This window comes from Onychostruthus taczanowskii, unplaced genomic scaffold (genome assembly GCF_017590055.1).
Source record: "Onychostruthus taczanowskii isolate IOZ18803 unplaced genomic scaffold, ASM1759005v1 scaffold7, whole genome shotgun sequence".
Taxonomy (NCBI): Eukaryota; Metazoa; Chordata; class Aves; order Passeriformes; family Passeridae; genus Onychostruthus; species Onychostruthus taczanowskii.
Window position 1 is genome coordinate 14,262,552 of NW_024504786.1, and position 17,920 is coordinate 14,280,471.

The 17,920-nt window shown below is 38.9% G+C and overlaps 1 protein-coding gene across 1 annotated transcript in view; it reads left to right on the forward strand.

The window, feature by feature from the left end:
• Positions 1 to 16,837, forward strand: part of PKN2 (protein kinase N2) — a 53,708-nt gene extending 36,871 nt beyond the window's left edge. The window contains 18 exon segments of the mRNA XM_041421330.1: positions 141 to 286; positions 378 to 591; positions 3,357 to 3,542; positions 3,826 to 3,935; positions 5,800 to 5,943; positions 6,082 to 6,157; positions 6,476 to 6,650; positions 6,896 to 7,025; positions 7,485 to 7,621; positions 7,714 to 7,789; positions 7,872 to 7,963; positions 8,930 to 9,106; positions 9,695 to 9,757; positions 9,855 to 9,931; positions 11,299 to 11,441; positions 12,679 to 12,786; positions 14,286 to 14,366; positions 14,447 to 16,837. Coding sequence (XP_041277264.1) covers positions 141 to 286; positions 378 to 591; positions 3,357 to 3,542; positions 3,826 to 3,935; positions 5,800 to 5,943; positions 6,082 to 6,157; positions 6,476 to 6,650; positions 6,896 to 7,025; positions 7,485 to 7,621; positions 7,714 to 7,789; positions 7,872 to 7,963; positions 8,930 to 9,106; positions 9,695 to 9,757; positions 9,855 to 9,931; positions 11,299 to 11,441; positions 12,679 to 12,786; positions 14,286 to 14,366; positions 14,447 to 14,650 — 2,339 coding nt within the window. The 3' untranslated portion in view covers positions 14,651 to 16,837.
• The last annotated feature ends 1,083 nt before the right edge of the window (positions 16,838 to 17,920 follow it).

Genomic DNA, 17,920 nt, shown 5'->3' on the forward strand with positions numbered 1-17,920 from the left:
TGGACTACCAGATATGCATCTCTCCTGTTTTTTTGCCTTTTTCATCTCCCCTCTGTTTATATGGAGGAGGGGTTGATACTAAAGAAATTAAACCTGGTTGTTATCTTCAATGAAGGTTGTTTGTTTATATCTCTTTGCAGCAAAACCTGTGATAAGCCCTCTTGAACTCCGAATGGAAGAATTACGGCATCATTTTAGGATAGAGTACGCTGTAGCAGAAGGTGCAAAAAATGTGATGAAATTACTTGGATCTGGGAAAGTTACCGACAGGAAGGCACTTTCAGAAGTAATTGTCATTACAATTTCTGATACTTTGTTTTAAAGGTTCTTTAAGGAAAAAAAATGAACCATTTCAAATTTTTTTTTATTTTGAAAAGGCGCAAGCAAGATTTAATGAATCAAGCCAGAAGCTGGACCTCTTGAAGTATTCACTGGAACAGAGATTGAACGAACTTCCTAAAAACCATCCCAAAAGCAGTATTATTATAGAAGAGCTTTCATTAGTCTCCTCACCCACATTAAGTCCTCGTCAGAGTGTAATATCTACCCAAAACCAGTACAGTACACTGTCCAAACCAGCAGCTTTAACAGGTATGATTTAAAGAGCTTTTTTGTTTTTCCTTTTTTGATCTTAATTAATGATTTAAAACAAACCTTTAATGCCAACTATATTTCTTACTGGACATATGTAATTGTTGTTCTTTTCCTAGACAAAGGCATTTAGAGTTTCCAAGTGTCTATACACTGCAAAAAATGCAGATAAGTTTCTTTGATTTATTTGTTTACCTTTTTATAACGTTATTGAAAATGTGACTCTCTGGCATTAAATAGCTCCCTATGGAATGATATTGCTAGCATTTACCAAATGCCTTTCATCTTGAGATTATCATGTACTTATCATCAAGATGTATAAGTATCATTATACCCATTTTACAGATAGGGAAACTAAGTTGCAGAAGGGTTCAGTGAATTGCCCTGATCATACAAGTAGGTGACAGAGCTGGAGATAGGCACCCAGCTTTTCTCCCAGTTCCTGTTTTACCCACTGGACCTCAATGGATTTCTGGAAGGTGAAATTTATACTACCAAATCATGCATTTTATTTTTAATCCAAAGAAGGAGGTCCTAACAAACATACATGAAACCATGGGAGATTCTTGTTCATTGGTGTCAACTGTTTTCCTTGCAAATAAGATAGGGTGATTTTTTTTAAGAGACTTAGCCTACATTTATATATAAATGTGACTTAGGAATGTCTCATAGTTCGGGTTCACCTGGAATTGTCCTTCATTGAAAGTAAGGTTTCAACACATGAACGATACCTTAACAAAGGTCTTGAATATTTGCCTCACAGCATTCTTAAAGAAAAACATGCTTCTGACTACTTGGGGGTATGTTGCTGTTCTAAATTTATTTAGTCAGTGGTCTAAAATTCCTAGAACAGATAGGTTTTATTTTATCTTTTGTTTCCTAACACATTTTGCATGTAACTGTTAAGCCTATTACTGACAGAGTAAGTTTATAAGAAAAAAAACACCTGTAATTTAAATGTTACTCATCATATACATGTAGAAATAAAACAGAATTTAATTTTGAAATACTGTGGGGTTATATTTTAAAACAAAAAGAGGAACTCTTCTGCTAAGCTACAGTCGTAGTAGTAGTAGTAATAATTATAATTATAATTAATTATAATTATATGGAGCAAGTCTATTTCTATTGCATTGTGGTTTATCAGGACCTCAGCCGAGAGTCCTTGTAAAGTTGTGTGGTAAGAAAAACTTTTTTCATCAAATAAAAACTCAAATGATCAGTGACTGTAGGCAGGAAGTATCATGCCTTGGGTTTAAAACAACTTGTTTTTTTCTGTTTCCTGTAACACATAATGAAGAGTCAGATACCTTATAGTGACTATAATTTCTCTTTAAACATAATTTACTGATACATATGAAGATTTTTAATAGAAATTGACAAAGCTACATGCTTGTGAAGTTCTTAATAGTTTCACTTTCATATTGCCTGCACAAAGAGCTTTTGTATTGAGCTGGATTTAAATGAACAGTGTCTCTGTGTTTTGCCTCTAATGCTTTGTGAGAAATAGAGCAATGCTACTGTCATACATCTTTAAGTGCATCAGCATGACTTTCTGATTTGCATCCATTCCTTATACAAGAGTATAGCTTTTCTGCTTATTAATATCTTTTTTTTTTCTAAACAGAGTTTGGGAATGAAGTATTCTTTTACCTTTTAACCTGTTTCGGAAGCCAATAGCATCTCTTTGTCTTCATAGCCTAATGCTTAGCTGTCACTTACGGCTGTTAGCTTCCTACAGGTTGGGATTTCTTCTTAGACTGGTTTCTTGCTGTCTGTTCTGTGGGCTATGATGTTGCCAGATCATTTTTAGGTTGAGTTTGACTTAAGTTTCTGTTATGAAAGAGTACTTTTAAGTGTCCTGGTTAAGTACATTTGCTATCAAAAGAAGACTGCATTTCAGAGCTGCATTTCTAACTGACACTGATTACGAACTCGCTAATTTCACTACTTCTAGTAGTTGATTTTGTCAGTCAGCGGTGTCACAGTTTCATAGATGTTATCTTGTACAGGATGAAGCCAGCCTACCATTCTTGTAACCATCTGTGGTGTTCAGATGTTCTTGTGCTGCTGGAGGAAACTCTTCAATTTGAACAGCAGCCTCTATACCTCATTTGGTTAAAGATGCAGAAGATTTGGAAAAATAGCTTATTGAAGAGTAGCTTCTTGTCTCAGCTTTTATAAATCCAAATTCAATCAAGTTGGAACAATTTAATGATTTTAAATTACATACTGACACAAATTGGACTTGAGCATGCAGCAGGCAAATGTGATTTCTAGTGTGTGATTTCTTACACAAATCTGTAGTGTTAGTAGTTTGTTAATTTTATCCAGGATTAACTAGTTAGATAAAACTCATTAAAAATTGTTATTGCTCCATCTGCAAGATTCATTGCTTTAATAAGAAACTTGAAATTTGTCAGTATTAAAATACAACATTGTTTACAGTTTGAACCCAAGTCAGTTAGGTTCCCAAGTGAAGAAAACAAAAAGACTTCTGGGACACAGAACAAAAGCTTATGTTGTGTTACCTTGGTGAACTGTTGCTCTTTTCTAGAAGGTTGAGTCACACATAGTTGACTTTTAATGCTTTTATTTTCAATATATATGTGTGTCCTGGATTTGTCTTTTGATTTCATCTGATCTTTCTGTTATACCCTGTGGGAGTCAGAATGTGAGCTATTGCCATCAATCAGTCATTAGTCATTCACTTGGTTTACTTAAGAGCAGAAAGCTCTCATAAATCATTGTCCATCTTCTTCTAGGTACCCTGGAAGTGAGGCTCATGGGCTGCCAAGATATATTGGAAAATGTCCCTGGTCGATCAAAAGCCACATCAATTACATTACCTGGTTGGAGTCCAAATGAAGCCAGATCATCTTTTATAAGCAGACCCAGTAAAAGTAAAAGTGGGAGTGGTAGAAACCTTCTGAAAACTGATGACTTGTCCAGTTCAGTATACCCTTACTTCTCTTATTATTATGCATTATCTTTTATTTAAATTTTCTTGGGCATGATGTGTTCTGTAATTTAAAATATTAAATTGATTCAAAGCTTTAAATGTTTCTTTACCTGTTAAGCTGTTAACAAAAGCAAAAGCACAACCACGCTATTATGCCCATAAGAACCAATTAAATACGAGATTACATTTCTAAGGGAAACTTACTGGAGATTTTTTTGTTTGTGGAAAATCCTCTTAAAGATTTAAGCTGAGTTTGTGTACTTTACTTACAGATGAAGTCTGTGCTGTACTGAAGCTGGATAACACCGTGGTTGGTCAAACTAGCTGGAAACCGATTTCCAATCAGTCATGGGATCAGAAATTTACACTGGAACTAGACAGGGTAAAACTGTGGCCTGATTTCATTGACAGCTGTAGTTGCTTCTTGTATTAATTCGTGTCACTTTTTCCCCTGTTGCTGTCATTTTGTTCAAATTCCGTAAGTGCGATATTCCTGTCTTTACTAGAAAGAACTCCCTGGACTTAAGCTGTTGAGCTGGGCGAGCATTCTAGAAATCTTACCTTTCCTGACTTACAAACTGATGTAATATTTTTGCCAAGATCTAACCCTTAGTGGGTTTTCAGAGATAGGAGAGATGGTGCTTACCTTTTTTATTTGGATTATCAGCTTATAATTATTTATCAGTAAAGCGTGATATCAGATCAGTTTGGATGTTTTGGTAAAACCATGTCATAGAATTTTAGTGTTTTTATAGAAGTGTTCTCATGTAAAGCTGGTCAGTTCTTCAGGAATAATAAATTCATTAATAGTTCTTTCTTATAACTTTAAATGCTACTTAGAGGGCACAAATATTGAGTTGATACTTTTGAAGTAGAATTTGTTATATAGATTTAGTCAAGGGTTTTTTTAGATACCTGATAGTCCTGGTATTTTTAAGGTACAAGGCTTATTTTTTTTCTGAAAATGAAACTATATTTTAGGAGCTTAAATGTTAATCTCCAGTACATGCTTACTCCAACACATGCTTCTCACGTGTGAAAAAATAACAGTCACTTTCCTGTTTTTTGCTTTTTTTCTGCCAAGCCCCAGTCCAGATTCCCTCCATCTAGGAAGGAAGCAATTTTAGATTTGCAGGTAGAGAAATTCAGGTTACAGTTAGGAGTAGTGCAGAAAAAACCAAGCAGCTGTGAAGCCCTGAAGCCTCAATTATTTTCAGATTAAGACTAGAACTACTCAATGTAGTAGCTGTTCCTGCCAACCACATATGTGTTGTGGGCTCTATTTAAGAACTCAGGTTCTGGTGCCAGAAAAGGACTTTGCTTCTGCTGTTCCTGGCCACACATCCTGAGACTGGCTCAGAAGGTCAGAGCATGGTGCCAGTAGCAGCAGGGTGTGGCTTCAATCCCCATATGGGTCATTCACTTAAGAGTTGGACGTGATGATCCATGCGGGTCCTTTCCAACACAGAATATTCTGTGAATCCTTCTGTGCTTGAAATGCACAATCCAAGGCCCGTTATTTTTTAATCTGGTGCTTCTTGACTTTTACTTCTTTTGAAACCTATCATAGCTATGGTAGACAGTAAAATGATGTATCATGATGGAATTGAAGTAGTAACATATGATGGTGCTGTTACATTGCAGGATTCTTCACTTCTGGGACAGGTTTTTGTAACACACATATAAGACACTCTAATACATAAATCACATCAGCAAGACAGAGCAGTCGTTCCTGGTAGTTCAAAGTTCTTGGCCCCTTTTTATGACCATGTTACAAAAGGTGCATGCATTTCTAGAGACACTAAGTTTTTGCATCATGGTGTGTATGCAGGTACTAAAATGTTTGCAGGCATGCAATGAAGTTGGTACTTGTAAAAAATACAGAAACCACCAAAATTGAGGTTTCTAAGCACGAGTTAAGCTTTGTTGTCAGAGCTTGAGCTAAAACATCTCGAACAAGCAATGTTGTTAGACTGACCCAGAAAGTCTGGTGACTGTGGCTTTCCACTTCTACTCTCAGGGAAAATTTTACACCTGTGCTTTTATTTGTATACTGGAGACCTCATCTGAGCTGAATGAAATGCTGTGATCATCAGAGCTTCAGTCTGACTGGTTAGCCCTGACAGCCTTTTAAAATAACACCTCTGCATCTTGATCCTTGAGTTCTTGATCTTAAAATTGTACTGTGGTAATTCTTGCAGAACAATTACAAATAAGTGATTTCCTGTGTCTGTTTCCTGTCATAGTCACGTGAATTAGAAATCTCAGTTTATTGGCGTGACTGGAGATCTTTGTGTGCAGTCAAGTTTCTAAGGTTGGAAGATTTCCTGGATAACCAACGGCATGGCATGTGTCTCTATCTCGAACCCCAGGGCACTCTGTTTGCAGAGGTAAGAATGTTTCTTTGCAGTACTTGAACATACTTTAAAGTATTACATGGCAGAATAGTTTAACAAGTTTTCCTTGGACTTTTAAGAATGTATTTTGTTCTGAAACTTGAACTATAACATACGTTATTTGAACTGCAGGTTACGTTTTTTAATCCAGTTATTGAAAGAAGACCAAAACTCCAGAGGCAGAAGAAAATTTTTTCGAAACAGCAAGGTGATTCTTTAATATAAACATGTAAAGCTTAAAAATTGTATAGATCTGTGAAATTTTTTATATAGAGGACTAATGTTTGCCTCCAAATAATACTGTTGATAATGAAAGATTTGGCATTGCATTTAGAAATCTTTTGTATTAGAATTCCTTATTATGCATTAGCATTTAATTGTGAATAATTAGAAATTGCTAAGGAAAATTACAAATTTAGTTTGTTTTTCATAAACTATAATTAATATGGGATTTTTTAATTATTGGTTTTGGTAATGAGCAAGGAAATTACTTGCACTCTGTTTTCTTTTTTCACAATATCTATAGGCAAAACATTTCTCAGAGCTCCTCAGATGAATATTAATATTGCCACTTGGGGGAGGCTGGTAAGAAGAGCTATTCCTACAGTGAATCACTCTGGCACCTTCAGTCCCCAAACATCAGTGCCTCCCACAGGGCAAGTGGTGGATCCCCAGCTCGCTGAACTGACCCTGCCGGCCGGGTAGGTCACCTCTGCAGCTCTGCAGTACCCTCAGTGCGGGAGGGAGCACTGAGAGGCTTCTGCCCTCAGGTACACAATGTGTGCAGAGTCTGGTTATCCTGCAAGGCTGCACACCTTCCCATGTTTTAGTTGTGGAAAACTATTCCATAGCTAGATCCAGACACGCAAGGTTTGGTTTAGGAGAAATCCACAGGTATTAAAATAGTCTTTGCTATACACTGAGGAGTTATTTATTTTCTTGTCAGTGACTCTCCTGTAGCCAAATTGGACTTCGAGCTTGAGCCTGAGCCTCCACCTGCTCCACCCCGTGCATCTTCCCTTGTGGAAATATGTGAATCTTCCTCTGAGATAAAGGCTCCTGATGTGCCTTCTCAGGCAAGTAATTTTTAAGAATCTTGGGTTATACAGTTTAACGTGGTTGTAATATTGGCATCTTTATGATGGATTTCTGCCTTTATAAATCAGCACGTGCTGCCTTAAATTCCACACGCAGAATTGTGTCAGCAGAATGCTCTGATTGCTCTTAGTGGCAAACTGTTTCTGTGGTTGGTGGGTTTAACACTCCATGTAATTTGTTCCACCACAGAAAAAAGCCAGGGCTTCAAAACTATTAGAGTATTCAGGATAAAATGCTTTTATTAAGAAAGAGCAGAATGACTGGAGCAATAGATTTCATCAGTCTGCTAAAATCTTACTTGCCTGTATCATCTGGAAATGTGCCATTTTAGCCTTGGCAATGGGTGTATTAAGAATATCATGTGCTTATAGTAAAATTTCTGCAATCATTTGCCTTCACAACCAGTTTTAAATGTTCAGGTTTCTTGTTCTTCACAGGATGAAGTAACAACTTTTGATTTTGAAAATGGCAGAAATAGTATTGTTCCAAAACTCCAGCCTGAAATAATCTGTGAGTCTGATGTTCCCCATTCAGACATGAAATACAGCAACACCAGAGAGCTCGAAGATAGAAGGTAAAAAAGCAGTGGTTTTCCTCTTTTGATCTGAATAATATTTTTTAAAGCTAACACACTAGAAACTTTGTGATTAATTCTTATTTACATAGATCACAACAAAGATTTCAGTTCAGTCTGAAGGATTTCAGATGCTGCGCTGTACTGGGCAGAGGACATTTTGGAAAGGTAAATGTCAAAAGGCTGTTTCAAGTGTCAAGGCTTTATCAAAAAGTAGATACAGCTGTTAAATTTATCTCCTCTGTTTTAGGTGCTGTTGGCAGAATACAAAAACACAAATGAGATGTTTGCTATTAAAGCCTTAAAAAAAGGAGATATTGTGGCTCGTGATGAAGTGGACAGGTCAGTTTGTACAATATAACATGTGGATTCCATAAACCAGTTGTGTGCTCTACCAGGGAGCTGCTGAATTGAGTGGAAGAGCAAAGTCAGTTGTCATCTCCCTGCATAGCTGGCTGCTGTAGATGTGTATTCTTGTTCTGGGGCAAGGAGGGAGCAGAGTACCTGGTTTGTTTTAGTGCCCTTCTTATGCCTGAACTACAGCTCTGACTTAAAGCTGATCCTGCTTTTGATTTTTGGGTTCTCTTGCAAGTATTTATTCTAATTACTTCCATCACATTAGAGGATAACAGTGACTGTTTGCTTTACTGGCAGAACCCATATTTCTCAACCTGTCATGTTTTGTCCAACATATTTTCTCTTTGTATACTGTTGGGTGATTTTCAGTCTTTTTGACGCAAAAATCAGGTTCTGCTTTTTTGGGGTTTTTTATTTGCTTGGACATGAAAGGGCCATTACAAAATTGTTTGGTTTTCATGCAAGAAGGTGTTTTTACAGTTGCTTAAGAATGACTATATTCATTTGCAGGAAGGATAGCTGTATTAACAATAACCTACAATTTAAACAATTGGTTTAAGAAGAAATAACCAGGAACTACTATAGATAGATATCTGTAATACTACCACTGGATTTCCACTTTACGTCTTGTAAATAATTAAAATAAAAATTGATTGAAATGAATGTCACAGGATACCAATGCATAGTTAATGCAATCCAAGTATTTGGAAGGAAAATTGTCGGCACAATTTTCATGGACTGCTAGGTTTCCTCTTTTCAGTTGGGAAAGCTAAATATAAATTAATGGCATCCTGATATTAAAATCTCTCTCTTGAACAAAAAAAAAAAAGTTCTTATCTTATCCTGAGGAATAGAGCAAAAAAATAAAGTAAAAAAATACCAGTAATTTCTGAGAATTGAAAAACTGTTATTCAGCGCTGAGCTTTATATTGTTCCTGATTTTATTTGCAGCTTGATGTGTGAAAAGCGAATATTTGAAACTGTGAATAGTGTAAGACATCCCTTCTTGGTGAACCTTTTTGCTTGTTTCCAAACCAAAGATCACGTGTGCTTTGTAATGGAATATGCTGCTGGTGGGGACCTGATGATGCACATTCACACTGATGTCTTCTCTGAGCCCAGAGCAGTGTGAGTATCCCTCCCTTCCTGTGGCATTAAGGGAAGGGCTTTGCTCAGTGGATAAGAGCTAAGGGCTTTATCACCACATGCCACCACATTATGCCACTTCAGTAAATGCTGCTTAAGTTTTTAAAAGGGTTGGAAATTCTAACTGACTTTGTTGTTAGAAGATGACATGCAGGTTTAATGTGCCTGAATCTACACTGAATTCAAAATCTACATACAAGTATTTAATTTTTATAATACTTTCTTTTAGGATTACATAAAAAAGCTGAATGAAGAGTTAAAATAGTAGACAAAGCTAAAAAAGGAAAGAATAAGCTGATTTAGAAAACCTTCAATGCTATAGCAGTGAACACTACAGAAAATTTATCTTCCAGCCCAAGCAAACATGCTACAGTTTGAAAGCTGCATGTTTAAGTGGTTTTGCCATCTGGTTCTAAAACTCTGGCCTTGTATAAAACTAATCCATACCCCAAAAAAGTAATTGGTAATCTTCAAAGGATGGCTCATAAAAAAAATCAATAATAATGGACTTCACATTCTGAAAAGCAAGATAAAATTCCATTGAAATTTTAACTTCAACTTTTTCAACAGATTTTATGCTGCGTGTGTGGTTCTTGGACTTCAGTATTTACATGAGCACAAAATAGTGTACAGGTAAGTAGTCATTTCCAGCAGATGAATTTCAGCTGTTCTGAACAGTACTAAAGAAACACATCAAGTGATGCAATTTTGTTCTCAAATGTTCATTTAGAGATTTGAAGTTGGATAACTTATTGCTGGACACAGAAGGCTTTGTGAAAATTGCTGACTTTGGTCTTTGCAAAGAAGGTAATGGCCCTTAAATTTTCTTTCTCGGGGAATTCCATAGTCTGTCCTACTCCTGACTGTTCCTTGAGAGTTTTGGACTACCAGATGTGCATAGGGTCTATTTATGTGTCATTTGAAGGAAAAAAGATACACCTCTGACTGTACAAATGTGAAGATAGGACGAAGTTCCTTAGTAGGGAAATACCAGGAGCATGTGAGCATTGCCCTGTTCTTTTTATTTATTTATTGCCAGTGTGAGCTTCACCTATTCTGACTCTTACTTCATCACATCTCTGCTTGTTAGCAAGCCACACTGCACATTGTAAGAGTAGGAAAAGCATTAGGTGGTTTCCTCATTCTAAACATCTTGACACTGCACAACAAAATCAAGTGCCTTTATAATCCATCCTGAGTTCTTGCTTTTTTACAAATAGATTATCTACTTTTTTAGCTCAGAAACAGTTGCAACTCTGAGAATATGGAAGTGTGATTTTTATGAAAATGATGTGCAAAGTATACTACAGCTAAAATTGAGAGATTGTCCCAAAAGGGAAGCCTAGAAAGTTGCTTTCAAGCATCTCACCACTGGCAAATACCAAACAGAGGCAGTTATTACAGTGTTTTTCTCAAAACCCATTGTGTGGGCAAAGATCCTTTTTCAATTTATCTAGCCTGTCTTCCATATCTTTTCCTTTAAGGTAGCCTAAGAGGGAATTGGGTAAACTCAGTAGGTCTTCAAACATGAGTGCCAGGGCAAGTCCTGTGACTGTAGCTACAAATAAGTTCAGTAAATGACAAAACAAAATGAGAAGGAAAGTTCTTCCCTTTACTGACTGCTACAATTAATGGTTTTCTCAAGTTTTCTGCAGCAGCTCCCCTTATCATGTCATGTCACATCAGGCCTGGTGCTGCTGATGTCCCAAAATGTGCCCCTCTGGCAAATCCACAGAGCTTATTTTGCTCTACACTCTTTCACTACACTCCATGTTTTACTCTACTATATGTAATTTGCACTACAGAAGCATCCAGAGGGGCACATTTGGCTAAACTAGTGTGTGCTGCATTTTCTTGTGCTAACTGGTAGAAATGGAGCATAAGATTGTATCTTTCCAAACAAAGATAACTGGGTAACAGAGGTGTAACTGGAACCTTAATGTGGCTCACTGTATATAGCGAGGATAGAAAAATTTGAATGGAAGCACATGTGAAACAAAGGCATGGGGAGGAAGAAGGAGGGAATGTTTCACCTCATTGGCCTGAGCCTTCAGGTCACAGGCCTTGGATCTACAGTATCAGGTAAAGCTGCTCTGGAGAGAGGCTCTGCTTGGAGGAACAGGTTGTGGGATGGCAGAAAATACTGCTTGCTTTTCATTATTTGTAACTTTCAGGAATGGGATTTGGAGACAGAACAAGCACATTCTGTGGCACACCGGAATTTCTGGCTCCAGAGGTGCTGACAGAAACCTCCTATACAAGAGCTGTAGACTGGTGGGGTCTTGGTGTTCTTATCTATGAGATGCTGGTGGGTGAGGTAAGTTCTAGTAAGGTACAGTGGAGTCATAAAAAGCAATGTTTCAAGGTTACAAACCTCAAGATACCAGCCTGTTAACATTTCATATGCCCTACCTGTCACAGTATCAGTATTCATTATACAGCAGCTTTACAGTGAGCATCTTAATGGGTGTCATCAAGAAAAAGAAGTGTGAAATACTGAGCAGCTACTCACCTGATATTGGCTGCTGTAACACTGGAGAAGTTGGCAAGTCATGTCTGGAGCTTGACTTATCAGCAATTATAGAAGCCAACAAGTTGTAACAGATTTTTACCTTACTCTATTTTTAGATTAGATTTAAGACATCATTATGTCTTAAAAAAAAAAAAAAAAATCCAGTAATGGCAGTGTCTCGAAGAGCACAGTACATCTGCACATACAGTTTGGGGGAGCTAGGTTTGCAGGACACATCTGTTACCAAATCTAGATGTGTACAGCAATATCAGTCTTCTGCTTTCAAATGCTTTTGGGGAAAAAATAAACTTCTTAACTCCTCTAGTGTGAACAAAAGTGAACTTTAACACATAAAACTGGATAGCAATGAAAGATTATGCCAAACACACCAAAATAGAAAGCCTCAGTTCCATGTAAATGAGCTGGTATAAATGAATCACTGTTGGGAAGTGTATTTGCCATGGCATATGCTGCTCTACCTTCTGGTCCATTTTGTAGCAGTATCTCCCAGGTGGCACAGTGATAGCGCACATGCTAAAAACTCATAATTTTGTTCTTTTCAAAAAAAAAAATGATCATTCAACTTACTTTCACTTCCTTTCAGGTAAAAAAGGACAAAAAGCTTGTACAGTGTCACCTACATCTGTCAGGCCACTTCAAAACAGTTTGAAAACCCTTGAGCTGCAACATACTAAAGATTTTACTAAAACAAATCCATCTTGCCCACGCTATTTGTGAATGGCAGCTACCCCAAAGAAGAGCTGATAGATAATTTCCATGTGCACCCTGAGTTCAAAGAAGATCCCAGTTTTAGGTGTTTCTACATCCAAAAGCACATTTTTAAAACACAGTCCTTCAGTAGGAATTATGGGATAATATCAACTTGCCTTTTCTATCTTCCTTATGGAAAGCCATGTATCTGTTTCTGGGAAGAAGACTTCATTTCGGGGTGTCTAATTCAAAATATTCAGCTGAATTTATGTTGCTTTCAATTGTAATTTTAAGCCTGTTTGTAGTGGTTTTTTAATGACTTTCATTGTAGTCTCCCTTCCCTGGAGATGATGAAGAAGAGGTGTTTGACAGCATTGTAAATGATGAAGTAAGATATCCACGATTTCTGTCTACAGAAGCCATCTCAATAATGAGACGGGTAAGAACATTTTAATAAATATTACAGGATCTCCCTGTTGTCCTGTTTCCAACAACTACTTTTCTGAGGAACAAAGGAATATAGTTTCCAATAGTGTAGGAACCTGCAATTCATATTTTTTTGATAATTAAATTTTCAGACTTGCTTCATTTATGGTGTGCCATGCTGCCTGTCACCTTAAATGAAAATTGTCTATGCCATTCCACACTATTAGGAGCAAATTTTTCTTTTTAAAGTGTAAAACACTTAAGGCTCTATTTTCTCTCTGAACTAAGTTTCCTAATTTTACCTAACTGGAGTAGTTCAGCTCTCTTTTCCTTAGCTGAACACTGCTGGATTGACCTATTTGGTAGATTAGCATTGTCACATGAATATTTTAATTCAAAGACTTCTAAATCTTTTTGGTTTTGTTCCAGCTGGGGCAGGGAACACTGTACACATGGCATCTGTAGTCCCATTCTTGGCAAGGAACAGCTGATTTTGGTTATGGTTGATGTTAGTATTCCTTAGTGAGATGTGTCTGCTTATCAAAGGAAGGCAGTTGAAACTAAGTTAGCACCTTATCATAGTTGACAGAAAGGCAATAGTGGAGGTGGTTCCAAAGCTTTGGAATCAGCCTCTCCACATAAATGCCTGATGCTGAGTATCAGTTTAGCACCCAATTCAGCAATGTGCTGTAGCACAGTAACTACTGTGACATAACTATCTAAGTAATAACATAAATATTTGGTAACTTAAAACAATTGCTTAGTCCCAGGGAGAGAGTGTTTGCGTAGAGGAGGAAAACAGAATACAGTTTTGAGGCAGTAGCTGGGGAAGGTATTTTTGCTGTTAAAATTCATGCCAATATCCACAGGGGACAGGGTGCTGCTACATTGCACCCACAATACATGTACTAGGAACTTTGTACTGGCAATTTACTAGTTGGAGCTCTGAGCATTCCATCACAGAATTTCATTCACAATATACTAGACATTATTTTTTGACGGCTGCATCATGAATATCAATCCACCCTGCTGCATCAAACTTCTGGGGGTGACCAGGAAACCCTTTCCTTTGGCTGCATGTATGAAGCAGCTTGAACCCTCTCCTGGTAAATCAGCTGCTGTGAAGGAGCTGAGCACTGAGACAGCAGCATAGTTAATCTCTTCTCTGAGCAAGAACCACTGGCTTATGTAAATCTGTACCCTCACCAGCAAAGAGGAATTTTGCACTCTGTGACTTGCCTTAGATCACCTCCAGTACCAAGACATGGCAGCACAGCTCTGCAGGGAGGCAGATGAGTCTGCTCTGGCACTGGCTGCTGAAACTGTGCTGGCAGGCTGAAAGAGCACTGCTAAACACTTTGTCTGTCCATTCCTTCAAGGGGAAAGGACTGCCCATAGGTCAGGCAGTATGACTTTCACTGTCCACCTTAACTTGGTGTTGTAACACTGATCCTTCCTCCTTCCTTTCCCTCCCCCTGAATTTCTCCACTGAAACTCTGCATGTTTTCTCAGCTGCTACGAAGAAATCCAGAGCGGCGTCTTGGGGCTGGAGAGAAAGATGCTGAGGATGTGAAAAAGCATCACTTTTTCAGGGTGAGTACAAACTAGTATTATTTGTAAGGACACAAAGGAGTAGAGATGGGAAACTAAACATCAGTTCATTTATTTTACAGCAAATAGATTGGCATGCTTTACTGGCCAAGAAAGTCAAGCCTCCTTTCGTACCTACCATTAGAGGAAGAGAAGATGTTAGTAATTTTGATGATGAATTTACCTCTGAAGCACCTATCCTCACTCCACCTCGGGAACCAAGGATACTTTCAGAAGAAGAGCAGGAAATGTTCAGAGATTTTGATTACATTGCTGATTGGTGTTAACTTCCACACACTGTGAAGCCCCAGCTGACTGGCTCACAAGAATGCCTCTCTCTCTGAAGAATACTGACCCTTCAATTGCTTTCTGTGCCACCTGCAGCTTCTGGGTTTTTTTAAATCACATGAAGATCCTTTTAAGTACTGTTTTTACACTCTTTTGAAGAGTGGCCTCTTTGTATATTGTTTTTTATCTGAGCACTGGAAAGCAGGTCTATGGCGTTCCTAAGCTGAGTTGGTGAACCCAGGCTGTGTTGAACTTCCCGCACATGGGCGCACGTGGATCTGTACAGTTTCTCTCACTTTCCCACAGCAGATAATACCGCTTTTTAAAGTATCTGCCTTAAGTGGGAAAAGCAGACTTTGAGCTAGGTAATCTCCACTCAGCCACACTGAAGTAAGTTGGGATACCGGTGACACTCACACAGAACCTGGTTCTAGTTGGAGAAGGCAAATGATTTCAGCTAAATATTGTGCAGTCTTTAAAACTTCACATTTTTACGTACACCTTCATCTTGTGTTCTTAAAATAATGGTATTGAGAACAGATATGCCTTGTTTTGTAAATTTTCTACGGTATTTATTAGGAAAAATGTTAAACACCTTGCCTTTGAGATAACAACTGTGTAAGTGCTTCCATTACAAAGAAAAACCCAGAGAAAACCCGGAGAGTTTACCAAAGTCACTTGCCAAACAGTTTTGCCTTCAAGCTCCTTGAGCATGGCTTAAGGCCCTGGTCGGGATGAGGAATGTAAGGAGGACGCTGCTCAGTGTAACCCCAGAGCGGAGCATCCGCGAGGCCCAGGCCCAGCCCCTTCCGTACTCGCCTCGAGCCTTTCCACACCCCGAGGGGGCAGAGAAGGTCTCAGTCTGTATCCAACCCCCTCCATCCTCCTCTGTCTGCTGTACAGTATCATATCACTTAGGAAAAGTAAGCGTTTTCAATGTATACATGCTGTGAACATGTATATTTGGAAGTTGTAATGTATTCTTACCTCCAGGCAAGTAATTTAATTGTACCACTTCACCGATGTTGCGGAGTGGCCAAGTGAACAAAAAAATGTATCCGTGTAGGCCACTGAGCTCCAGCCCCTGGATTGGCAGTTACTGAGGGTAAAAAGCAATATGTTGTAATAGAATGTATAAATATTTTTGATAAAAACAGTGTATATTTTATAAACCCCTTAACACTAAAAGCTGTACCTCAAAAGTTGAAAAGTAATTTAGACCAGACACTGTGTGTATTTGTAAACCAAGACCTATTTTTGGCATCTGCTGTTCTGTGGGCAAACATCGACTCTTGGAAAATAAATTTCCCACCTGGTCCTTACCTCCAGCACTATTCAGCACTGTAACCTCACAGGTTCATCCTGGCCAGGAGTTTGCTGTTCATGGGCTAAGGCAGTGGGCATCGCACTCGAATTCAAAACTGGTGATTTTATTAATTCAAAGAAGAAACACAAACCACTGGAGTATGCAATGCTAAGGTGGTGGTTTAAAAATCAAGATGCTGGACAGACCTGCAGGGTTAGGCAGGGGAGAGGCTTAAGGGATATAAAAATAAAATAATCGTTGCTAGGTCTAAATCAGGCCAGTCCCCCACAGGAATGGGGCAGGCACCTTCCCCAGTGCTACAAATCACGTTGGAAAAAGTGAGTCAACTCCTCAGCATTCCTTGTTTCCAGGTTCTATATTGACTAGAAACAAATTATGTTCCTCTATCTAGCTGAAACCAATACTTTTGAGGTACAGTCAGCTCGCCCTTTTTGGTTCCCAAATATATATATACACAAGCATCTCACAGGGTGCTTAATACTTACGAAAGTATCCTCAAACATACCTTTTTGTAACTACATCTTGTACAGAAATCTTTTTTTAATCTAAGCAAATCACTAAAAAAAAAAAATTAGAAAAAATTAGAGGGCAGGGTATGTTCACCCAGTTAAGCTGAAAAAAGCACTAATTTTATCTCTGTAGTTTTTTAAATATTTTTAGGCAGATTAAGATTTAAACCCTAGATTGTAAATATATTTTGCTATACTTTATCTGTATGTGGCTGCTCAAGCACTTTGTAAGGAAATTAGGATATTTTAGAATGGTACACTATGCATTAAATGAAATGTGCCTTTAACAAATGTCATTCTAAGTGTTTTGCAGTCATTAATATCACAAATTAAAGGTCTAAATAGAGTAATTTGTAAATTGTGTCGCAAACATGATTTTGCTGTTTCTTGAAGTGGCTGGTCATGTCTTCCCCACAGGTAACTTCAGAAAAGACTGTCAGGAGGGGACCCGCTGTCTTGGTGGCAGCTCAGTAGGCTTCCATTTTTTACTTTTTTTTTTAAAAAGGACATTACAAACTGCCTCCGAGCAGTCTCTGGCTTGGGGCAGTCCAGACAGCTGGAGCCTGGTCTGCTTGGCTCAGCATCCTCCCTGCCAGGCTTCCCCTGAGGGCACGGAGGAGACAACTCAGGCCTGCTCCTGGCTACTGCTTCACTACAGTCTCTCCTACCCACCATTCCTCAGCAAGCTGTGTAACCAAACCACAGTCTGTACCTACCTACCCCTCACTGAGCTTGTTCTTTAGACAGTCTAGAGGATGAAGCTTTCTTCTGAGTGCATTTAGAACAGAACTCTTTACTTTTAAGAGCCACATGGAATTTTATGCGGCCATTTTGCCCAGAGGCGGACACTTCACTTCATACCCAACTAAACAATCGTTCCAGAAAGGGCTGGCGCCCGCGTTTCAAGAAGCTAATCTGAACTGCTGCTGAATTAACGCTTGAAGATGTTCCCCGCACACTTGTGCGTGGGGAATGCAACCCTTGCTCATCCTGCCTTCGCCGGGCTGGCGGCTGAGCCGCCCCCTCAGAGCCGCCCCCAGGCTGAGGGCCGCCGGTGCCTCCCCGGGCCCCGCCCCTGGGCCTGGCTGACACGGGCAGGCAGGCAGGCGCTACCGCGTTCTGAGCTAGGCCGTGCTTCTTCCTGCTGTGCTTCACATTAACTAGTGAACTGCAGCCAGTAGTGAGAGGCCCTCAGAACACACCTGCCCCGTCAAGCAGAGTCCTAGTTCTCCTCTTTGTGCTGCACAGTTACTCCCACACCCTGGGAGATACAGGAACTGCCGATGGAACCGCAGGGTCACGGCAGGATTGCACTTCCCTGCCTCCATCTGCCTCCAAAGCTCCTTCAAAGCTTTGCACAGATTTATTTAAATTCCTGTCCAGGCAATCTTTGCTGTGTGCAACAATTTCAACTGCAAACACTCAGCCGTCAC